The following is a 25,328-nucleotide window of genomic DNA, read 5'->3' as shown; positions in this document are numbered from 1 at the left end:
TTAGCCCCACTGTGCTGCTGACTGGACTTTTAACGGCCTGGTGACCAGAGCCGCCATGGTCCCTTTCGACTGGGCGTTCCGGTCGAAAACTGGACATCTGGCAACCCTATGAATTGGGCCAGCAGAGGGATGGCCACCCCTGAGGCCCTGGTTGGAGGGAGGGTCTGCTTACTGACACCAGGGCCTCCTTTTTCACCTCCTGCAAACACATGTATTAATCATGTGTAAGCAGGGGCAGGGTGTATCAATGTCCCAACCTCCCCCAGGCACCCACTGTCAACTGAAGAGTAGAGGAAGTTGATTGGCTCCCTCTCCCCCCCGCCCCACCTCAAATCCTCTGTGTTTAAGCATTCCTGGGCATGCAGCAATCATTCTTGCTTCTGAAAGCTGCCATGCCCTACAGATAGTAAAATTGTCAGACCTCAGTGTCTGGGCTTGTTGTGGGTGTGACCACCTTTTGGGGTCAGGAAGGAATTTTGCCCCCTGTGTTAACATTGGCAAGGTGCCCAGTGGGTTTTTTCACTTTCCTCGGAGCATCCTGAATGCCTGATCATAAGAATAAGGGGTAGCAAACACACACAAAAGATGTGAGGCAGGTAATAAATGTCAATAAATAAATTGTTTAAATGTTAAAATTATTTGTGGCCAGTACCCAATGCTAAAAGAGATTTCAGGGCCAGATTCTTGGGTATTACTGGATACAAGCCCCAGAGGGGCTGGGTGGACACTGTTAGCCTGTGCAGAAAGGAAAATCTTCTCAGACTGAACTACATCCAGTACTGCCAAGCCCAAGCATTAAAAATCATGAATCAGACCCCAGAAATCATGATTGGCTTAAAATGTTTTGAGCCTTTATGGTTCACTTTTTCAAGCTTTTGCCTGCAGTCATGAGAGCTGGGAACATACCTTTTTTCCCCCGCCTCATTTAAATGAAAGCTGAGATTCTCATGAAATAATGATTCCAGGAAATGGGGCTTTAAAAAACCCACCAATTATCACAGTGCTCATGATAAAATCTCAGTAGGGAGTGGGGAGAAACCAGTGGGATTCAGCAGTAGTTTGAATCATGAATTCAGTACTGGGGTTTGGCTGACAGACCTAACTCTCATTCCTTAGTTGTATAGCATTGAACACCAGCCTAGACTTAGTTAATGCCTTAGAGTTTGTGGGGGAATGATCAGCCTCAAAGCCCTTTAATATTCAAGTTAATAAAAATTGCAGCATGCTGCAACATTCACTTATCTTTCTCCATTCTACAATGTGTCCTGATCAATCAGACCATGCAACTGACCCTAAATATAAGTTCTTTGGTGGGGCAGTAGTTTCTGTAAAGTTTGCGGGGGGTTCGCTCAGGTTTTCTGTGTTTCTGTTGTTCGACTCTGTTCTGTAATTTGATTATCACACTCCATTTTCTTTATTCTGAGTATTGACTGAAAGCCATTTTTCCTGCTAATATAAATGTAAAAATATTTTCTTTCCAAAGAGGATCAACGAGAAAATACTGTTTTGTGAAATATAAGATTACATTAAATGTACTGAGCACATCAAAATGACAACTATCTTTAAGGCATCCTGATGGGGTCATTCAAATATATCCTGTGTTTTATCACTATTCTCAATAGAGGACTTCTGAAAAATAGGAAGTGTGGGTAGAGACTGTCTTTAAACAAATGTAACCTGCTTCCCTGAAGTACAGTATACTTTAATCCAGTGGTTCCCAAACTTGTTCCGCCGTTTGTGCAGGGAAAGCCCCTGGTGGGCCGGGCCAATTTGTTTACCTGCTGCGTCTGCAGGTTCGGCCGAGTGCGGCTCCCACTGGCCACAGTTCACTGCTCCAGGCCAATGAGAGCTGCTGGAAGCAGCGGCCAGTACGTCCCTCGGCGCGTGCCGCTTCCTGTTGGCCTGGAGCAGCGAACCACAGCCACTGGGAGCACAAGCACAAGCAGCAGAACAAGTTTGGGAACCACTGCTTTAGTGAATTAAAACACAGCTCGCTTCACTCAAATTACTGCCATATACTAATGTTGTTAAACTATTCGTTGCTGATTTTTTTTATTAAGCTTTTATTAGCATTTCAGATTTATAGATATCTCATCGTTCTTTTGGCCATATTTTTTTTATGCTGGCAGGGGGAACATCTACTACAGCCAGTAAAATCCCCACCCTGTGATTTTATAAAGTTCAGTATTTTAAAAAAATCTTGCTATAGATTACTTCTCTTAGTTGTAGACTGTGTAAGTTAAAAGTTGATGGGTGTATGCTTTGTTGAAATTCTTATTTTATAAACAGTATTTATGTATTTTAAAAGAAAATTATCTCAATATTTTCGGAAGACTTGCTTCTGTTGAAGTCTGCGGGGACAATCCATGCTATGTCTTGAATTTTAAAGGCTCGCTCCAGCCATATTTTTCTCAGATGGGTAATGCTTATTTATGCAAGTTATCCAATTGACTGGAGGTTGAATAAGTGTTCCAAGATTGGGTCCTAATGTACTTTGTAACAACATATTGTTAATAATGCTTCCCTTTTTTTGCACTTTCATTCATAGACCTCAAAGCCCTTTGCAAAGCAAGTGAAATAGTTTCCCCATTTGTGAAATGAGGATAATGATGAAGCAAAGAGACTTGCTCAAAGTTAAGGGGGAAGAGATAAGATAAGGGGAAGAGCCAGGAATGAAAACTGTGTCTCCTGGTGCCCAGTCCACTATTTTAACCTCTGACCACCCTGGCTTCATAAGCATGTGTTCTCTGCTAGGAATTTCTCAGAAATCCAGATGCTGTGGGATAGTTTTCTTACATATGAAGAGTAGAAAACAAGACTAATTTTGTCATTTGATAAAGGATTAAATTTTATGGATTTAAGAACAGTTAACACATTTTCAGTTTGATAAGAAATGGCAGTGCTGATGTTTCCTGTTCTTCAGTGATTAAAATGACTCAAACTCTGGACTATGGAAGGTTTTCCACAAAAAAGAACTTCTGTAAATGTTTCTCCTGGTAATGCAATTAGGAAATATTGGCCTGAGTTAATGTAACTTAAACAAAACATGTTGTCCTCATCAAACTAGTTCAACTTGTTAAACAGGCATTGCCTTGTCTACAAAGTTAAAAAACAGGGGCATATAATGTTCCCATGGAAACTCTGTTAAAATACTGATTTGTGGATATGATCATAATCAGTACCATAATCTAATATAAGTGAATTAAATGAAAAAGAATCTCAGCTATGAAGTCAACACCCTATAAGCATATCCTTACATAGGCAGAAATCGTGTCTTCGAAGCAGAGCTCCTTATAGACACCATTTTCTGACTCCTTTGCTGGCTCAAGCAAAGAGCTTTGTATGTAATCCTCCTATTTTTCCATCTACTGTCATTTTACCAGTTTTTTATTATAAAAATGATTTAAGACCAGAATAAAATTAAATCCCTTAAAAATGTTTTACTGAAGTCAGTTAATACTTTATTGTATCTTTATTGTGCTTGTTTTATTGTATTTCCTTTGTTTCTAATGAAAAAGAAGAAAACTAGTGTTCAGTGGTTTACAGCTTAGTTTCTATTAATTTTTTCTGGTGCTAAGAAGTTCTAGTTATTAGGGAGAAAAAAAAACATACTTACCTCAAAGATGTGATGTGGGGTTTAGTTAATACTGGTAAAGCACTCTGACATCTATGTTTGAAAGGTAACAAGAAATGAAAAGTGTTCTCCTTATTCATTATTATGATTAATTAAAGATACTGTATGGGAATGTTAATAAACTGAACATTTTATAAAATAATGCAAAAGTGTGGGGAAAATGGGGACATTTTTCAAAAGCACCTAATTTAGGTGATTTAGGAACCTAAATACCATTTCCCAAGTAAAGATACAGATAAGCACCTAGTGGAAAAGCACTTAGGTCCAGATTTTCAAAGGGAATTAGGTGCCTAAATGCCTGAATCCCTTTGAAAATGAGATTTAGGCTCCTAACTCAATTAGGCATTGAAACACTAAGTGCAGCAATGCCTAAATACCTTTAAAAATCTGGGTCTTAATCACCTTAATCCCATCAGTTTCAGGATAGGTTAGGCACCTATGTGCTTTTGAAAATCCCACTGAGAATCTGTCTTCATCTTTAGGGACCTAACTACCTTTTAAAAAATATGGCCCTTAGAAACCTAAATATCATTGAAAGTCTCCTAAGTGCCTACATAATTTTTTTAATGGGACTTAAGCTCCTAAATCACTAAGACATTTTTGAAAATGTCACTGTAATGGGACACTCACCTCTGGAGCACCTTCAAGCAGCAGGTCGTGCCCTTTCTTGTCCCTTGTATCCCCGATCGGCTGCCAATTGACTTTGTTGGGTCTTCAATGATTTGGCCCTCCAGCCATGTCACAAAGTCCAAATGAACGTCTTCGGGACTATATTAAAGAGTCCAATAAATCAACAGTCTGTCTGCCCTCACTAGCCCCAGCTGCCACAAGCTTCCCAATTCAATTAGTTGCTGCTTCTTTCCTTGGCGTCTCCCTATCTGGACCCTTTAGGTTCACCCTTATCTCAGGTTTAAAGTTTGTTCTTTATATTCTGGGAAAAAGAATTTAGACACCAATCTAGCAAAGCATTTAAGCACATGCCTCTCTTGAAGCATGTGAATAGTTCCATTGACTTTCCTGGGACGAGTAATATGCTCAAAATTAGGCATATGCTTAAGTGCATTTTCAGATCTAAGCCATAGTGCTTACCAACCTCACAAGGGGTAGTGAGGATTAGTTAGTTAATGTTTATACAGCACACTGAACATGTTAAACCATTTGTTAAATATCAGTACTTATATTTTTACTGTTTTTATTCTGTAGTCTATTTTTTTAAAAGTTGTAATTTTTTAATTATTTAGATACAGTAATATGCAAGTCATAAAACAAAATTATGCCTTAGTGCATAAGGACCTGAAAGGCTACCAAAAAACAAAGAACAACATTTGAGTAAAACTGGTTGAAATTTTTACATGCAACTTTTTCATTGAAAAATGTAGACAGGGGTTGACTGAAACATTTTGTAAACTCATGTCAAATTGTATCAGTCAAAAACCCCTCCAAAATTCAGGAAAAAAATCAGAATGTTTCATTCTGACATTTTCAGAATGAATTTTTTTTTATTTAAATCAGCTTTTCAAGTCAAAATTTATTTCAGTTTCATTTTAAAAAAAATTAAAAGGGTTAAAAGTTGAAAATTAAATGAAAAATTTGTTTTGGTTCAAACTGAAAGTTTTGTTTGACCCCAAACAGTTTTTACTTTTTTGGTTTGGTGAAATTTTTGGTTGCCCCAAACCAAAATCCTCTGCCAGTGAACTGAAAAAACCAGTTGTTTCTGCTCAGCTCTACATTTGAATAGCATTCCGACTGGAAGATGAAATAATGCAAGATAGCAAAATCAAAATGAAGGCTGTCCCTCCATCCCAAGCACCCTATCTGTAAAGTGCTCAGTACCTGTCCAGATTAGTCCACTAATTCGCACATTTGGCTTTTTTGGTATAAGAGAGGGCGGTCAAGGGTTAAATTCTTTTCGCAAATATATATGTAAGTCCCAGTTAAATCAGTAAGGATTGCGTGAGCATCCAGATACAGCATTTGGCCCCAAGTTTAATTTTGCCCTTCGGGATTAGATTTCAAAATGCTAATGGAAAAGTGTTCTCATGGAATGAGGCTAAACAACTTAAAATATGGAAACAGAGGTATAATTAATATTAATCAACCTTCTGAAATACGTTTTGGACACCCATTCAAGTTCTCACCAGGCATGCCTGTAATTGATATATTGAGAAACAATAAACACACAAAACTACTGATCTTTTTTGAAAGAATTCCTGTTTTTCTTTTAAGTAGATAAAATGAGAGGGAGGATAATGAAAAGGAAAAATTCCTGCATTTCAGTACAGTAAAATCCAGTATTTGTTTAATGACTTCTTGTTTCAACATGGCTTAAACCTACAGTTCAGGGGGTACTTCGGGATAGCTGGCTCTTAGCCAAGGTAGTAAGTACCTTATGCTTACATTGAACAAACATGTTACTCTGTTCTTTTCATGTACAGACTAAAGAAAACTGCATTTTCTGTGCTAACAGGAAACAAAGGAGTGGATAACAGGCAGGTAAAGCTGCTTTTACAGCAAATGCCATTCATGGAGACTACCCATTACTGTCCATGTTTTTTGCATTTATTCTCTCCTACTAAAAATAGTTAAGAGGTACAAAAATTAAGGCACAGATTTTTTTTTTTAATGCATGCACACTTTTGCTTGTTCCAGAGTTGCATACACAGAGTGCCTCAAGTGACCATGCAAATCAGAGTTGCACGCACACAAAGGTACGAGTACCCACAAAATCCCCAAGGGAAGCACCAGCTCTTTTCTGCATACACACTTCTAAAAAGAGCTCCTAAATCTGTAGATTACCACAATGTGCTTAAACTAATTCATGTTGTCAAAAAGACAAAAACAAAAAAAAACAAAAAAACCCGAAGCTATTTTTGGTCCTTATAGCAAATAGCTATTTTACTTCAAAAATATTTAGCAGAGAGATACATACTACTGAAAAGTTAGCAAGTTATGCTCATGTAATCAGATACTTCTCATGTAGAAAATACAATAGAATAGTACTTGACTTTATATACTACCACTTATATTCATGGTAACCTGAAGCAATTTATAGTGTAGTGGGATAGCACAGGGAATGTGTAGAGGGACATGGTAACTATTATCTGTTCAGTAATAGATCAAACACATACTTTTGAGTGTTGGTTTCAAGTGATGATGAATAAAGGAATTTTGACCTGGACACAGTTTTCTCTAGTGTTGGTCTTAGGCCTGTTGGACCAATAGGGTCTCATGCTTCCAAGGACCTGGCACTAGATGCATACACCCATCATGCTAGATGGAGTATTGTTACCAGTCTGTGGTACAGTATAACTCTGAAACCATCAGGGTGCAGCAGAAATTGAATTCCCTAACTGTTCTCACTCCTTCCCTGCTTAGAATCCCATTCTTCTGCCCCACCTCCTTGCTTCCCAATCTATGGATGTATCACACAAACAGATGAGAGGGATGAGGTCATCGAACCACAGGGAAGTTGCAGTTCAGGAAGAAGGAGGCAGTCAGGTTGTGTTCCATGGGTAAGGAGAAGCGAGGGAGAGGGGAGGGACTTAGTCACATATGGGAGAAACTGGATGTAGACCCAAAAGTTATTTCATGTAGGGCTCCACAAAACCTAGCACAGATCTGTAAGGAATCTATAACTGTTCGTCACCAGGAAGATAGAGATCTTTTCTTCATCTAAACTTTAAAAAATGCCATCCCTAACAGTGCAGGACCTGCCCAGCACTGCACTTTTGTGTCAGGATTGGGCATGAGCCACCGTTCTAGCATTAAAACTTTAACTAGGGAATAGATCAACCTATTTGGAAATAAGAACCAGAGAAGCTGCACCCGTTTCTGTAATCAGTCTTCCTTGAGATTATGGAATGTGTTGATCAGTGATTTTGAACCCATTTGGTGATCAGGACTGGAACTAGAGGAAGGGAACTGTTGAAAGAAGGATTGTTCTTGCTGCATTTCAGTCGAGACTAACTGTGGAAGAGTCTCAGGGGAGAGTGGAGTCACAGACTCAAAGGGTTCAGATAAGGACCACAACTTGTGGCTGTTTATTGGAACTCTGAGCCTCTTGAGGTTCACTAATTAGAAACTTGAAACCACGAGCCTTTGGCCCAGAGGTGAAAGGAATACCAACTAAGCCACACTAACAACTAGTAAGATTAAAACCTTAATTGTAACAAGTAGAGTTAATGTTTTTTTTTAAAAATACATGACATTTCATGACGCCTCCCTTAAGATTTATAAATGTATTATTCTTTTGTTCCAGTCATGGGATGTGTTTGAATATTGCCAAAAAGTGAATGAGCAAACACTATAAAATGGTTAGAGATTTATTAAAATAAAATTTTCTTTATTTTAGTCATAATACAGTCAGATTTCCATCTTTACATATTTCCTCTATCATCAAAATTAAGAAATAGCTACCTTCTAGGGAGGTGCTGGAGGGAGGGCTCCCAAAGGCTCATAGGAATTCCTTGTAAAAATTCTGCTGCCAGAACAGTTTTCTTGCCTCAGATGAAGTTTGCCCCCTCTCTGGATACCTGTATATCATTCCTGAGACTCATAAAAATACTACCAAAGGACACCTTTTTGGCAATGAAATGGACCAGATTGCATTAGGTGGCAGGTGTTTTCTAAAAATCTACAGGAGTATTCTGCAGACACTAGACACACTTTCATCCCATCCTCTGTCCCACCTTCAAATTACACAGGAAAAACCGCTGCATTGTACTGTCGATGCACTCATTAAATTTTTCGGGAACAAGCTGTTTATCGTTCCAGTGAAGTAAGTTTGCCAAGTGGTAGGGTGACCAGACAGCAAATGTGAAAAACTGGGTCAGGGTGTGGGGGGTAATAGGAGCCTATATAAAAAAGAAGACCCAAAAATTGGGGCTGTCCCTATAAAATCGGGACATCTGGTCACCCTCCTCCTTGGTTATGAGAGAGCTTTTTTATGCTGAAATGGGAAAACAACACATGGATTTTCGAGTGCCTCCCCTGAGTCCCACCCCTCGTACACCAGGCTTATCACAGGGTAAAGGAGAACATTTTTTTGTGGGAGCCTTTTGTTAAAATATTGGCAGCATATCAACTGCTACCTTGTAAAGTTTGAAATATAGTCTAACTGTCAAAATGGTAATTCACAGATACCTGTTTTCTTCCAAGCATCTCACTGAAACCTGCTTGAAATACAATGTATTTTCAGTCAGCAGAATCTATATATTTTCATGTATTCACTCAATTTATTTCCTTTTCATGTTTCCTCCTGTGACTGTTTCATTAGTCCTCCAGAAGGAAGACATGTGTCAGGGAGTCAAAGAGGGTCTGGTTAGCGGTGGTGCTCACAGACTGAGCTCCACAATTCAGCTTGTCAAGGCTTGGCTGCAAACCAAGCCCTTTCAACTTTCCCTGATGGTTTGAGTTTCAATTAACTTAGGCCTCTAAGGATCATCATTCTGTTCCCCTTTCTGTGCTGCCTCCCATCAAGCACCCATGCTCGCCTTTCTTTCTGCTTTCCTTTTGCCTCGAGGAGATGCCAGTTGGCACAACCTCCCTTCTATCTTTGGAGTCCCCCAGCCAGAACAACTGACCCCACCACTAATTCCAAAAAACTTCTGGGAGGAGGGGTAGCAGCTTCAAGTTTCACTTAGAGCATTGTACAGAACTTCAGCTCTCCATTATCGCCACTCATGAACATTCACTCGTTTATACCTGGCATCTCCATAGCTCCAACAGGGGAGCTGTCTTGTGACATCTTGGTCTTTAGCAAACTATGCTTGAGCACCCTACCAAGCTGTGGTGGCATCATTAATTATATTTGCAACCTTAGATGTGTGTGCAACATTGCCAGGATGTTTGTGCCTATAACAGTTAAATCAAGGTATCAATAATACCTGGAACAATTTTTAATACCATTGAGAACCCAAAAACATTTTAACCAGAAACCATTTCAATGTGTGTATGCATCTGCATGTAATTTAATATTTATAAAATGTTTTTATTTCAAGTTTGTTTATAGATTAACAATAGGTTATTTTATGGACAAAATAAGCACTGATAGCGACTCCATAGTTCAGGTTGAGGCAGGAGATGTGTGTATATGTATGCATACAGATACAATATTGATTTGATATTTAGTTATGTTCCAGACATAGATATACATTTAGATATGGGAGTATATATCTCTGATGTATACTTTCCTCTAATAAAAGAAATACATTTGGGGACCTACACCAGGTTGATAGTGTCCCTTCAATTATGAATCAGTGTAGTTTAACATTCTTTCATTTTACCAAGAAAGAAACCACAAACAAACAAGCAAACATTACACTGTTTAACTGGGAGAAGCAAATAGGAATAAACATGACAAAACTTGGAAACAATGGCATGATCCTGTATAGTCTAGGTAGCTTCATTGCTTAGTTTGGATATGACATACTTCAACATGGTGAAACAATGTTTTATAATATTCCTTACACTCTGAACATGGTAAAGGACCAATTGATTATAGATATCATTTTAACTCTAGGAGATTCTTATTGTAATGTGCAGATGCAGCTAATACATAGGTGCTTTTTGCAGACAAAGAGCTACTTCCCCTTCTTCGCCCGCTGCTTTCGGTATTAACTTGTCCTGTGTAATTGTGATCTTTCCAGTGAAATAATGTCAGTGCTGACATTTGTAATTAAAACGCTCCATTTAAAAAAATCTTCATGTTGGAGAAGCTATCAGAAAATATATTAAAAATCTGCACTGAATACAAAAAATAGCACATTTTGGAAGACAGTGTTTACCTATACCTCTGACACCCTGTCCAAATTAATAAATGATAGTTTTTTATTCTTACAGGGAAAGGTATTGCATTGTGCTCTAAGAAAGATGCATACAAGTACTTCAGACACAAAAGGAGTAAATAGTTTGGTGCAGTCATTGGCCATATTTCTTTTTTTATCATTCAGTAGTTATAAATTTAACAATTAATAGTATATCAGTGCTAACTCATAATTTTTAATTCTTCCTTTGGTGATGAAAGAATTACTTTATCTCAGGAGATAGCTACACGAGAGGATACTCGAACATGCTTATGTTACATAATGATGTGACTGAAATATATATTTGTTGGTTAAAAGTTATTGGAATTAAGAGACTTTCGGGTGTACGATCCTCTTTATGTCCTCATTACAGGATATGTCAAATACATGTTTTGAGGTGAATTTAGCACTTGTGAAAAGTGTTAGACTTTCAGCTCTGGAGATGGAAGTACTCTTTTAATATACAATGCAGACACACTGTAGGCAGTTACAGAGCATGCTGCTTCACAATATACCTCGGAAATTATCTCTGGTGTGAGGAGGTTGTTCAGTCTCTATGGCTATTTGGTCCTTGGCTAATCTGAAAACCCAGGGTAGTTAAGAGAACAGCTTTGAACCTAATCTGAGATAGCTCTTGTAGCCTGTGAAGTGCTATTTCTTTGTTTGCAGAGACAGTAGTATAGTTACAGTATTCTGGAATAGTTCACATTTACACACTAGTGATTTGGGAAGATTGTAATGGAGAGAATTGGAGTAGTCAAGACAGAAAGGGTAAAATCGTGGATAAGGATTACATCAGAAACAAGGTCTTAGTTTTCCACCCTCCTTTCTCTTTCCTATAAGCCTGCCCATCATTCTTACTAAGTTCTGGTTAAGATATGACTCCAATATTTCTGACTTTGGAGTCGCGTAAATTTAATTTAAAGTAATTGTTAGCAGAGGAAGAGATATGAGGGCCTGAACATCAATATAAAACTACCCTAAAAAGCTGTGAATCTTCTAAACTCCAGATTAAGCCAAGGGTGCTGGAACCATTTTTATAGTGGGGGTGTGAGAGCCATTGAACCAAACTGTATATAATGGAAACCACTTTAAGCCGGGGGTGCGGCAGCACCCCCAGCACCCTAGTTCCTGCACCTGTGGATTAGACAACTAAATTACTCCTCAGTCTGTCGTAAAAGTTATTTGCTAAATAAAAAGAATCAGGCATGAAAAGATCACTAATCATGGGCCATATTGTATCCTCTGTGGAAAGAGGGGAGACAGGGTCCTGGATATTCCACAACATTCACCTTCTAATGATATCTTCAGGGGAGGAGAGTCGGGAGTAGGGCAAGGGACATGGGTCTCCACATTTGTTGAACCCAGGCTGCTGTGTGGAACTCTGCTTCCATCTCTACTGGTCCCAGAGCTTCCATGTGTGTGACTGGCTCTTCCATGATGTTTTGTGGACAGACTCTGGCCCTCCCGTTGGATGCCTTCCCTCACAGTAGAACTGTAGAGGATGTGCTGTGGCAGTCAGTGCAACTTTAACTTCAAAGTACCATTCACTCCCATTTGGATAGCCCAGAGAGTGAAGAAGATTTTTGGCTTTGCCACTTTTGCCCCAAGCTCGCCCTCAAAAAACCTACAGAACCCCAGCTGGCTTGTAGAAGGCGTTACGATGCCACCGCTTTTCCCCTCTCATAGAACTGCCCAGTCTGGCCGCCATCACTTGTTTTACAGGAGGAAGCAGGCCCTATATTTTCAGTGTGGGAACTCCTGTACTTTCAGCATACACCAATGCATAGAGAAGAGGTTATTTGCTGATGAAAGGGTTACAGAGCGACAACATTTTCCTTGTCTGGCTACAAATTTGCTTTTTGTGTTTGCTGACCATGTTTTCAAACATAGGTTTTACCCATATAGTGTGAGAAATGCTGGTCCATTCTGAGGAGTTATTTGTTTTCTCTCTGTCTTTCTAGACACATATGTGCCTCATCACTGTAGTACTTGAACACCTCCCCATCAATAATGTATTTTATCCTCACAACACCCCTGTGAGATAGGGAAGTTGTATCCCCAGATGGGAAACTGAGGCACGGGGTAGATGAATTGACTTGTCCATGGTTACACAGGAAGTCTGTGACTGAACCAGGAATTGAACCAAGTCTTGAAGTGTCAGTTCAGTGTCTTATCAACCAAACCATTCTGTAATATACCTAATTTATAAGATTATTAGCTGTCCCAATTTTTCACACTTGCTATCTGGTCACCCTATATATATATATATATGTTTTGAAACTTAAAAGCCGTGTGGAGTTCCAATATAATTGAAAAAGGAAAGGATCCAAAGGGCTACAATGAAGACTTGAGCTTTCTGGTGATATTATAAACCAGGGCTCTCAAACTCAAATCACCACAGGGGCAACATGAGGACTAGTACATTGGCCCAAGGGCTGCATCACTGACACGTTTTCATATAAAGATACCAAAGAACCCCCTCGCCCCCACTCCACCCCTTCCATGAGGCCTTGCCTCTTTCCACCACTTCCCCGCCCCCATTCCAACCCCTTCCTCAAAGTCCGCACCCCAACTCTACCCCCTTCCTGCCCCTATTCCAACCCCTTCCCCAAATCCCTGCCCCTGCCCCGCCTCTTCTCCGCCTCCTCCCCTGAGCGTGCCGCTCCCCGCTCCTCCCCCCTCCCTCCTGGAAAGCGCTAAGTGCTGCCAAACAGCTGTTTGGCAGCGGGAAGTGCCTGGAGGTAGGCAGAGGAGAGGGGATGTGGCGCACTGGGGGAAAGAGGGGAGGTGGCGGGGGAAGGGAGCTTGGTGGCCGCAGGAAATAACTCCGGGGCGGCAGGCTGCAGCAAATAACTTTGCGGCCTGCGGGACGCGTGTTTGAGACCCCTGTTATAAACCATCCACCCGCATCTTTCAGCAGAATTATTCCCTCAGTGATCCCTGTAACCATCTATTATTTAAATATAATGTTCCTGAACTGGCAAATATACACATACAAGTGAAACCATTAACAAATGAAGTGAAGGAAAATTTTGCATGCAATTGCATTGCAAATGGCCAGTAACTAAGTATTTGGACTGAGCAGCCTAAATGAGTCCTGAGTGATTAATCATGTCTAGTATTTTGCATTTTGGTCCTTTAAACAAGCACATTAGCCCTTATGTTCTCATATTTGTGCTTTAAAATGACTGACTAGATTATGATACACATTGAAAAGTCAGAATAGCAACTGCCTTCTTGAATCTGAGTTTCAAGCTGTAGGTCCCTGCCATCTGTTATTTCATAGCCTGTGTGCTGAGGAATATGGGTAGCTTTGTCAAAAGAAAAAAAAATATTTCCATGGAGTTAATGTTGCCTATTGTCTTTAGTTGCTTTCAAAGGCTATTTGTTGCCTTGCTAGTAGATTGACTACAAACTATTATTTCATATGGTATCAAATGTTTGGATTATTAAAATTCAGCACAGTATTGCTGTGCTGAAACTCAGACTTTGTATTTGTGGATGACCTCATCACTCACAAGTGGTAATGAGAGTAACTCACTTCAGGTGAAAATTTTTCCATGTAACTTTCTGGGTCTGATTTTGCTGAGTCCTCCACCTTGTGCAACGTAAATGTAAAATGCTACTAGAGTAGAGTGGTAGTATATAAGTAAAAAAAAAACAAGACCCAGAGCAATGATTAATTGGGCCCCCTATAGTCATTAATTGGGCCCCCTGTACTCCTGTAATGCGATGCACAATATAGATTTGTGAAAACTAGTAAAGTAGTTTTGCTTGACTGGCATAAATTACAGTAAACTATACCACGGCAAGCCCTGTTTTACCTCAGTGCAGCACAACTGCACTAGGGATTTGCTTGGTCCAGTACAAATATTCATAGTATGGATATGCTTTAAATTTCAAACTACCCCTTCAGTTTTAACTTCACTTGTTATTGTAACTGCTGATGCCATGAATCTCTTTTAATGCTGTACTCTGCCAAATGAATCATATAGAGAAGTATTCAACCTTCAACATCTGGAGAGTCACTTCATCACTGACCAGAGCCATCCTGGCATGGCCTCTGGTACCAGCGGTTGTGTAGGGATCCAGCGTCATCACATTAACACAATATTGTAACAGGATGGCATCACATAATGTCATCAAAGTGGCACTTACACCTCAGCATTCCTCTCTATTCCATCCTATGTGGTGTATTGGGGCCACAAAACAATGTTCAGTTGGGCTCGTAAGAACTCGTAGCCAAAGCCACCTTTGCTTAGTGGCTAACAGATTCTGTTCATTACTTTTCTCAAGTAACGTATAGTGCACATAGTTTGGACAGGAGTGTAAATGAACCCCACAGGGAGTGCTACCCAATGTAGCTTCTTTAGCTCCAGCTATCTTTTAATAGTACATATAGTACAAAAGGAAAAGCAGGACTCAATCTCATCTCTCCTATTATTCAACTGTTTCACTGCTGTAGCCACAGCTGACATAATAATGTACCCTCAGTAGCATTTCATTTGAAAACATTGGCCTGACTTGAGGAACAGCTGCAACTCCCCTAATATAGATTTTCTTGATTAGTCTAAAGAGAGTGTTAGGAGGAGGAAACTCACAGCACTGGATTAGTTTTTAACTTGTCTTGATTTTAAGCCTTTTCTCATATTTTGAAGGCCAAGTCTCAACTTTGTTATCGATAAGCAGACAATGGTAGTAGGGTGTGAGGTGGGACTGCATCATGAGATACATGGGCTGGAGTACCATAGTCAGTGCCCAGTGCTACATCTCCTAAATGTCAAGTCTCCTAGCTTTCTGAAGACCTAGGCAGCATCTAGATGCAGAGCAGCTGGCTAAGGCTGAACCCAGGCAAGATGTTAGAGATATTAGCAGAAAAGGTTATTTCCTTTATAATAAGCCCCTTTTCTTTATAATATGCCCCACTATTGAAGACCTCTGCCTGTAGATTGTTAAATAAGCCCTTTTGGACTCCTCAGTGCCCAAATAGTCATGATAGCAAAAAGTGCCAACTTCATCTATGTCTGGCCAGAAGATTGTCTCTCCGCATATTGGACACACACCTAGCTAAAATGATTCAGACGTTCTTGATCTCCAGACTAGATCATTGCAATTAATTGTATCTGGAGAGGAAACGAGGTGCCCTGAAAATTCTCCCAATGAAAATTTGCCCATCTTTCAAAAAGGGAAGAAGGAGGATCTGGGGAACTACGGGTCAGTCAGCCTCACCTCAGTCCCTGGAAAAATCATGGAGCAGGTCCTCAAGGAATCAATTCTGAAGCACTTAGAGGAGAGGAAAGTGATCAGGAACAGTCAGCATGGATTCACCAAGGGCAAGTCATGCCTGACTAATCGAATTGCCTTCTATGACGAGATAACTGGCTCTGTGGATGAGGGGAAAGCAGTGGACATGTTATTCCTTGACTTTAGCAAAGTTTTTGATACAGTCTCCCACAGTATTCTTGCCAGCAAGTTGAAGTATGGATTGGATGAATGGACTATAAGGTGGATAGAAAGCTGGCTAGGTCATCGGGCTCAACAGGTAGTGATCAATGGCTCCATGTCTAGTTGGCAGCCGGTATAAAGTGGAGTGCCACAGGGGACGGTCCTGAGGCCGGTTTGGTTCAATATCTTCATTAATGATCTGGAGGATGGCGTGGACTGCACCCTCAGCAAGTTTGCAAATTACACTAAACTGGGAAGAGTGGTAGATACGCTGGAGGGTAGGGATAGGATACAGAGGGACCTAGACAAATTAGAGGTTTGCGCTAAAAGAAATCTGATGAGGTTCAACACAGACAAGTGCAGAGTCCTGCACTTCAGATGGAAGAATCCCATGCACTGCTACTAGGGACCAAATGGCTAGGGAGCAGTTCTGCGGAAAAGGACCTAGGGGTTACAGTGGACAAGAAGGTGGATATGAGTCAACAGTGTGCCCTTGTTGCCAAGAAGGCCAATGGCATTTTGGGATGTATAAGTAGGGGCATTGCCAGCAGATCGAGGGACATGATCATTCTCCTCTGGGTCCAGTTTTGGGCCCCACACTACAAGAAGGATGTGGAAAAATTGGAAAGCGTCCAGTGGAGGGCAACAAAAATTATTAGGGGACTGGAACACATGACTTGTGAGGAGAGGCTGAGGGAACTGGGATTGTTTAGTCTGCAGAAGAGAAGAATGAGGGGGGGATTTGATAGTTGCTGTCAACTACCTGAAAGGGCATTCCAAAGAGGATGGATCTAGACTGTTCTCAGTGGTAGCAGATGACAGAACAAGGAGTAATGGTCTCAAGTTGCAGTGGGGGAGGTTTAGATTGGATATTAGGAAAAACTTTTTCACTAGGAGGGTGGTGAAGCACTGGAATGCGTTACCTAGGGAGGTGGTGGAATCTCCTTCCTTGGAGGTTTTTAAGGTCAGGCTTGGCAAAGCCCTGGCTGGGATGATTTAGTTGGGGATTGGTCCTGCTTTGAGCAGGGGGTTGGACTAGATGACCCCCTAAGGTCCCTTCCAACCCTGATATTCTATGATTTAAAAGTAGGGCAGCCTGTCTGCTTAGCAACGCAGGTCACTGTGAACACATCACCCCAGAGCTCTATACTGGAAAGACTACTTCAAGGTTTCTGCCCTGACATTCAGAGCCCTCCATGGGACAGGCCATGGCTGCTTAAGAGATTGCTTCTCTCTCCATGACTATGGAACAATGAAACTGCCAACTATTAGGGGGAGTGTGGAAGACAGAGCTTTCATGGGAACTATGGAACTCACTCTCACAAGATAAAAGGATGACCATGGACCTTGCCCCTTTCAGAGCTGAGTCCCAATCCAGCAAAAGAGTAGCCATTGAATTCAGCAGGATAACTCACATGCTTAACTTTAAGCATGTGCTTAAGTGCTTTCCTGATTTAGAGCCTAAGTACAAGAAAGATATTTCTTCAACTTATCTGATATCAAAATTGTAAAGCATCAGAAAATGATCATAAAAATATATTTGGGCATTCATACCTAGTACCTAGAAAAACAACATTTGTTTAAAAGTCATTTTGATTCTCATAAACCATTTTAATGTAAGCGTAATCAACATATAAGAGCAATTCATAATATACCATAATATTGTTCCTCTTTGATAACATTTTACAAACACCCAAGTTCCATAATAAACCTTTGTAGACAAGTGTTAAATATACAGCCTATAATCTTGCTTAAATCAAAGATGAATTTATACTGAACATATCCTAATGCCCAGTATAAATTACTTACCACATGAGAGAGAATTTGAAACTGTAATGAGATAATTATGACATAGCTCATCTGTAAAACATTTCATGTGCACATTTTAATGAACTTCACAAAGTAATGTTGGAATATAAAGACAATTGAAATCCTGGGACTAATTTCTGCGAAACTTAGAACATGCTCTCTTTATGAAGATGAGAGAAGGCAGGCAGCTGCAGTTTTGTTTTTATTGGTGTCAGCTCTGTGAATTTCAGTGTATTCTTGGACAGACCAGGAGGGGGAAGAAGCAGACAGAAATGCTGGGCCTGCTCTCACTCATGTAAAACTCCCACGATTTTCAGTGGGAGTTTCACTTGTGTGAAGTCTTCAGGGTTGGGCTTTACCAACTCTGCCAGTGTTCTTCTATCCTTTTTTAAACACTGTTCAGATCATTTAGCTATTTGGCTATTAGTAGGGCTGCAACATTAATCTCTAAGGTACAATATTATTTAAGAAAGTAAAACAGAAATGTAACATATTTTAGTCTGCGCTGTTCGAGGTTATAGGATGTCAAAAGTGGCAAAGTTTTAAATATCACGCCTAACAGATTACATACTTCCCTTGTGAAGTATTCCCCCAAGGAAAGCTTTGTAATCCTTCTTATACTTGTTTTTAAATAACAAAGTGCTACATGATATATTTCTATGGTGAAAGACAAGAAGAGAAAACACAGCTCCCATTAACACTTTATGGTGAAAGCAGCACCAGGAGTTTTCTTTGAAGAGAGTATATCCTAATATGACATTTTAATCCTATCCTTTTTTATTGTTTATATGCTGGTTTGTGCAATGTCATTAGGAAGTCTACATAGTGTTTTATATGCTTTTTTGAGTGAATAACTCCTTAAAATTCATTTTTCCTGACATGCAGTGCTTTGAACAGTCATCTGTATGTAAAGTATAATAAATGGCAATTACGAATGTTTCCTACATTTCAGATTATAATTATTTGACTGAACTCATGTTCAGAAGAATTAACAATGCTTGTGAATGGAGTAATAATTTTAGTTTCAACCCCTGAGGTAATACTAAAGCATTTTTGCAGGCTTCATGTGAGGAAATATATATTCCCTGTGCTTTTCAAGAGCACTGAGACAAGAACAGGATATTGTTTTGGTCAGATTATTTTATGCCCTAAAACCAATCAAATATACTTGAAAAAGATTTTTGAGACAATACATTTTTTCTGGGTTATCCACAGACCTTTAGCCTTTCAGAACTTCATAATGAAATATTTGAGCCCCAAGCTACTTTATATTTATATCTGCATTCTTTTAGGAAAGGCAGCATTGTCATCTAATGGTTAGAGCAAGCATCTTGGAGTCAGAAGACTTATGTTGTATTCTGAATTCTGCCACTGACTGTGTGAATTCTTTCATTCATCTTACTTGTCTCATTTTTCCCATCAGTAAAATGATGATATTCTTAACGACTTTTGTGAAGTGCTTTGAGATCCTTTGATGAAAGGTGCTCTTTAATAACTGTTAAATAGGCTATTAAATTTATTACTAAATATAAAGGACTCAGGGCCAGATTTTCAGAGGTATTTAGGCACCTAAAGATGTATTTTTATGCCTAATGGAACATTGTAGGGGTGCTGATCTCCCAGAGAGCACCATGGAGTATTGCATGTGATGCACAGCAGGGACAAAACTTTTTCTACACCAATACAATATGAAAATGTTCCTCTGTTATTAATTTTACATCCCATTGTAGCAGTATATTTTGAGTTCCATATCACATACATTTTTATATTTGGTAATATAGTATGAAATGTGCTCATGATTTCATCTTCAGTGTATTTGTGAAAACAAATACCAACTGCCAGTCTGAATAAGATATTATGGAAGAATGGAAATATGATTAAAAGCAGTCCATAACATAGGTCTTAGAGAAAGATTGAATGAATGAAGTCTCCTTAGAGTTTCCAAAACAATTTGGATTTTGGTGGGAGTTTTTTCGATAATGAATGACAATGAAGTTGCTGGAATCCTTGTCTGGTCACCAAAGCTCCAAGAACTGCAGCTCCTATGGAGGACCTGCAGGAAGATCTGTACAGGGAAATTTTATATTGGATTTGAGGATAGACCATGCCCAGTGAGGTGCCGGTTCGTTCTTGCGTTGGTCCTTGTGCTTCGGCCAGATTAGCATAAAGGAGCCATAGGGAAGACCCCACTAGTAGAAAGGAGTGCTCTAGGATGGAGCAGAAGGGGCCAGATATCAGGGCAGATCTGCCTCCCTGCAATGGCCAACAGGAGCAATTGAAGTAGCCATGCAACATAAGGCATCCCTAAATCTTTGTCTTGTAATTCCTGCCATTTTCTTCAAAATCGTAACTTTTAAAAAATGAAGATATTAATAATATGTTTCCAAAAGCATATAAGCTTTTAATTGTAATGTTTTAGTAAACCATTTTTAAAATTGTTCATAATGTGTTACCATTGGTAACCTCATCAAGAGTCTTAAAACCCTTTAACCAACAATATTTTAAATTAGACACACTCATTCATTTTACCTCATTCCTTTTACTTCATCTTGGGCTTACTTTCACAAAATTGACACAAATATCTGAAGGTCAAATATCTATAGATGGCCTTTCTGCCATCTTTCACTCATTTTGGACAACTTAAGACTTCAGCCCACAGTGGGGTTCCGCTGTAGTGCAGAATTCCACAGCAGCTAAATTTTACTTATTGTCCTGGCCTGTCAGTAGTAATAGTTATGTTTTTTCCAGCATGCATCAGAGTTGGATTATTGAGATATTGGACCAGTCTAGAAAAAAAGAATTGCCATAGCTTTGGTGCTCACTTTGCAGTTCCTTTATTTTAACTGTAAAGGACATACAATTTTAATAACTCCTGATTTATGAGTTCCTACTATATTGTGTCCTCAGTATCTTGATTTCTTAAGCAAAAGATAAATCTGGTTTAATGTGTGACCATGACGATCTCTTAAATTTAACCACTGGGATATTTTTTTCCAAGTAGGTTTCACCAGTATATCCACCCATGAATCTTTTGAAATAACCATGTAAAATATTTTAATACCTTGGTTTTATTTATAATTTCTACCAGCTGTAGGTATCCAGATGAAACTTGAATTTTTCCAGCGGAAGTTTTGGACTGCCAGTAGACAGGTATGTTCCAATTAGATGCTACTTATGCAAATGAGACCATAGCAACTCTTTTCCTGTACCGGTGATGATGTTCTATATATGTTTAGCCAAGTCAGTTCTAGATTTCCTATGAATGTTTGTAAGTTATTCTAATTTACTTTTCAATTCATTATAACACAAAAGTGTGATCATGAGGCTAAACACATGGGACTGATCCAACACTCATTGTCATGAATGGAGAGGCTCCCCAAATCCAGTCTCCCAAGTATAACCTACAGATCCATGAACAGTTATCCTAAGGGTACATTGCATTAAAAAATGCAACAATGACATGAAAAATATGAATGACCTTGTCAGTATTCAAGTATCTTTTGGGTTGATCAGTGCATTTTGATAACAGTAAGAATAAATATACTTAATACAAACCTGATTTCACTCAAAATTTTTGTATATGGTTTCAAATGACCTTTTTTTTCCCCTCGTTTCTTCCAGTGCATTGCTATTACTAGGGACAAGACTGTGCTGTCCCATCATGCCTATGCAGGGAATTAAGGCAGGGGTAGGGCATGTAACCATGGGTTACAGTTCAACCTGGGGAGCAGCCTCCATGGGGCTGCTACTCCCATTCCACTGCAGGTAGGCAAGAAATGGATGGAGCTTTGAGTCCACTGTCCCTAAAATGGACCAGCTAGCACAGTTGGTGCAGGGGGAGAAGTAAACTGTGTCAGGTAAAGGGCTGGTATAGATAAAGTCCCTCCTGGAGGAAAGGGGAAAACAAGGACCAGATTGTGTGACTGAGTCACAATTTGGCTCCTGGTCTCTCTTGCGTGGCACAGTTATGTCCCTTTTTCAGGGTTTATGGTATATCTGCTATCTAGCTTTAAGCGACCTGACGTAATGATCTAGCGACTAACTGTATTCAGTGAATCATTTTTGGCTAGTTTGTTTTTAATAAATAATAAAATGTGTATTTATTTAACAAAATAATCTCTTCCAGTTTTAAAAGGATCAAGAGTTTACATGACCGATTTGAGAATACATTGAGATTGTACTATTTCTGAGAATAATCATCTCTAAAGTATTCTGTGAAATATTGGCTCACACAATACCCCTACTGAAGTCCCAGTGGAGCCTTGCCTATCATTTTAAGGCCTTGTAAGGCCCTGTATCATTATAGATAGGCAGCAAAGATTGGAATAAGCAAATGAAATTGGCACAGCATGAACTAACCCCCTTGATGCAGATGCTGTCACAACAGGAATGCGGAATTAATGTAATATAGTCCTACTTTTGTGGTCTTTTCTAGATTAACTACTGTTCTTGATTAAATTTTTACTTATCGTTTTTAAAATATCAGTTCAGACAACCACCAGAATAAAATTTTTTTTAAAAAATTGGTGTAAAATATATATCCTATTGGTGTCCCCTGCAGTGTCCATCTCTTGATGGAAGATGTTCTATAAGCTGTGATGATGAAGTAAGTATTTTATAGACTTTTTCTCATTTTATATCTCCATTTAGTTTTTAGTATGGCAACTTCATCTGAGGTAAGGCAGTGCACTTTCTGAAGTCAGTTTGGAAATGGTAAAAAGCTATTCAGGGATACTATTATACCCATGTACTGTTCATCTTAAAATACAGACACGTCCCTATACATACCATAGAATAAGAAGTTAATGTACCTTTCATTAAAGGAACATTTTTACATAATAAATAACTATTCCTTATTATGTGAAGATTACGCACTTGATAATATTTTTACATATTAAAACTGGAAATTATAATTGGAAAGATTCATTAACCACAAAGCTACATTGGAACTGTTGCCCTGTTAGAACTGTTTGTCTGTTAGACATAAAATTTCTTGGATTATGTTATATTTTGTATATCACCAATCTCAGTCATTGTGCTTGTCACAGGGTGGCTGGCCCCTTTAGGAGGGAGCAGGGCAAGTGAACCTGTGACGGGTCTGCTGACCCCAATTAGGTTTAAAATAGGATATCTGGGACTAGAGAGAGAAAACCAGGGAGAGGGAGTGCTAAAGTGTGGGAAGAAGCAGCAGGAAGTTCCCTGGGACAGGGAGGCAGTGGAAACCTGCTAGGGAAAGAATGGCCTCCAAAGAGAAGCCCTTGAGTGGTGGTGCTCAGTGAACAGAACATGGAAGATATCTCTCCGTCCTTCCTGCAGGAAACGGGGGGAAAATCCTTGGGAGCTGTAGCCCAGGGTGGGCTGAGTTTTTGTTACCTTTTGCCAAAGTTTGAAAAAAAAAAAAACTTCTGGAAAGAGACTCTGCATGTGGCAGTGGGTCATCTGTGAGCTGGGGAGGTCGTCAGTTCATTACAGCACTGTATAAATAATTAACAATAATAGTTAAAGTAAGTATTCCGCAGTATTTCCTGTGGTATAAAATTAAGTTGGGGCTTCACTGGGAACAGTCAATTCAAACCTCATTCCCCTCCCAAGAAGAGTGTAAGTTATCCAAAAAGGGTCATCAGGTGTGTTTTAACAGTGTTTTGAAACATGTGCAAGTATTAAGATGGACATTCAATTCAGGCTTGTGGAAAAAAATTATTTTCATTTTGTACTAGACTTTTCTTTAAATTAACTTACAAACAGTTTACGATGTCTGACAATAATTCTGGCAAGCCAATTTCTGGGATTCTACCCCGCATTCCCAACATAGTTTGACATTCAGAGCATTTTGAACAGACGTTTTATTGAAAAAACACAGCCGAGACCCAGGTAGAGTGATACCACTTTTTAAATGTGTGACAGTTCCACAGGGGATTGAAAACACACAAAACATTCTGGAAACAGAATTTAAAATTCCAACATTATAAGAATGGAGCATGGCAACTTCTTCAACATATCAAATTAGTAACTCATTACAGCAAACTACAATGCATTTCCAAGAACTAAATAGTAGAGCTGACTGGAAAACGACAGTTCAATTTCATGGCAGCTGTCATGGTTTCTGCATTTAGTTTTGTTCTGCATTGGATTGAAACCAAAACCTTTGGAATGTTTTTGCAAAAATGGAATTGTGTTGAAAAATCTATTTTCAGATTAAAACCTGAGCTTTTCAATGCAGGAGGGTGTGTGTCTTGGTGAGTAGGGCACTGACCTGGGATGTGGGAGTCCCAGCATCAAGTGTCTGATTCAGAAAGTTTTTTATCCCACTCTGAAGCAGGCAGAGGAGGGATGAACCTGGGTCTCCAACATTCCAGGGCAGCACTCTAACCACCAGGTTGTAGAGTATAAGAGAGTCTCTCTCCCATCCTCCACCTTTACACTTGACAACTTCGTTGGAGCCACTATGTCTCTGCAAAACCTTTTAACATTGAGTAGACAACATATTTTGATGAAATTTCATTTTGTTGAAAATGTTCCAACTAGCTCCATTAAATAGTGAATTCACTAGATGATAGAGGCTTAAGAGGCAGCACTAAAGAAAAATAAGTATTAGCAGTCAGCCAAATCTCTGAAGTTAATCTGTGTTCCCCATCCATTAAATAGCTGCTAATACAAGCAGTCTCCACTATTACTCTAGCAGTCAACTGTGGAAAGGCCAGTGATTATCCTGTGCCCTGGCAATGTGGATGGTCTCTAATGTGCCTTTTCTGTCTCTCTCTTTAGAGGCCTATGTCTCCTTCCTTTGAAGCTTGCATCCTCTTTTTTTAATTTTTTTAACCTTTGAAAAAAGGTTCTTCTTTTCAACTGCCAATTTAAAAATACACCCTCTCCCCAGAATCCTTGATTTCATGCTAAGGCAGCCATTTCCATCCTCTTTTATACCTCCGTTTCCATGCCGTCATTTACATTTCAGTCCATTTTAATTAGGGCTCAGTGAGCTCACAGCCTCTTCCCCTAAAATGTGATCAGGCTCCCAATACAAAACATAAGCTCTGTAGAATTGTTAATTTCACGTTCCCAGTCTTGCTCCACTAAAGTTAGTTTTGTGCCTGCCTGCTGTGGACTTAATGGACAAACTTTACCTTGGATCCCCTCCAACAGCCTTTAAATACTTGTATCAATGGGTTCCCAGTTATATCCAACCAGGTTGCTGAGCTGAGTATAACCTCAGGCAATCTGGGTAGGGTTAGAGTGCTATATGAAATCTCCTTACCATTTAGCTCAAGCCGTCAGCCAGTGGAATATCCAGATGGGTGGAGGTGATTCCCTGCCTTGTGGCTGTCCTAGTGACTGAATAGTAATGGTACATATTGTCTTATATAAACAGCTGTGATGATATGTGACTTTTTTTGTCAAATCAAGCCTTTTAATAAATCACAAAATATGCCATCAGTTGCTATACTGGAGAAGGGAAGCAGATTTGTAAAAAAACAAACAAACAAACTTTTCCCTTCTTACATCCTATCAAATTTCAAAAGTCACAATCTCTCTCAATGGCCCTTACTGTCCTGCTCTCAACGGCAAGCAGACATCTGGTAAATGGTTTTTACTTACTGGTGAGCAGCAGCTAAAACCCAACTAATAGGGGAGAC

At 39.5% G+C, this 25,328-nt stretch overlaps 1 protein-coding gene across 7 annotated transcripts in view; it reads left to right on the top strand.

Moving 5' to 3' along the window:
* Positions 1-25,328, top strand: part of CACNA2D3 (calcium voltage-gated channel auxiliary subunit alpha2delta 3) — a 729,133-nt gene that overhangs the window by 643,719 nt on the left and 60,086 nt on the right. For all 7 annotated transcript variants that reach the window (XR_007357538.2, XM_048857137.2, XM_075130333.1 and 4 more), the window contains 2 exons: positions 20,783-20,844; positions 22,256-22,300. Coding sequence is in view for 6 of the 7 variants with exons in the window: in XM_048857137.2 (XP_048713094.1) it covers positions 20,783-20,844; positions 22,256-22,300 (107 nt within the window). In the remaining variant the exon portion in view is untranslated. The remainder of the gene's footprint in view (positions 1-20,782; positions 20,845-22,255; positions 22,301-25,328) is intronic.

The sequence above is a fragment of the Caretta caretta genome, chromosome 7, assembly GCF_965140235.1.
Source record: "Caretta caretta isolate rCarCar2 chromosome 7, rCarCar1.hap1, whole genome shotgun sequence".
Classification (NCBI taxonomy): Eukaryota; Metazoa; Chordata; order Testudines; family Cheloniidae; genus Caretta; species Caretta caretta.
This window is presented reverse-complemented; position numbering and strand designations above follow the sequence as displayed.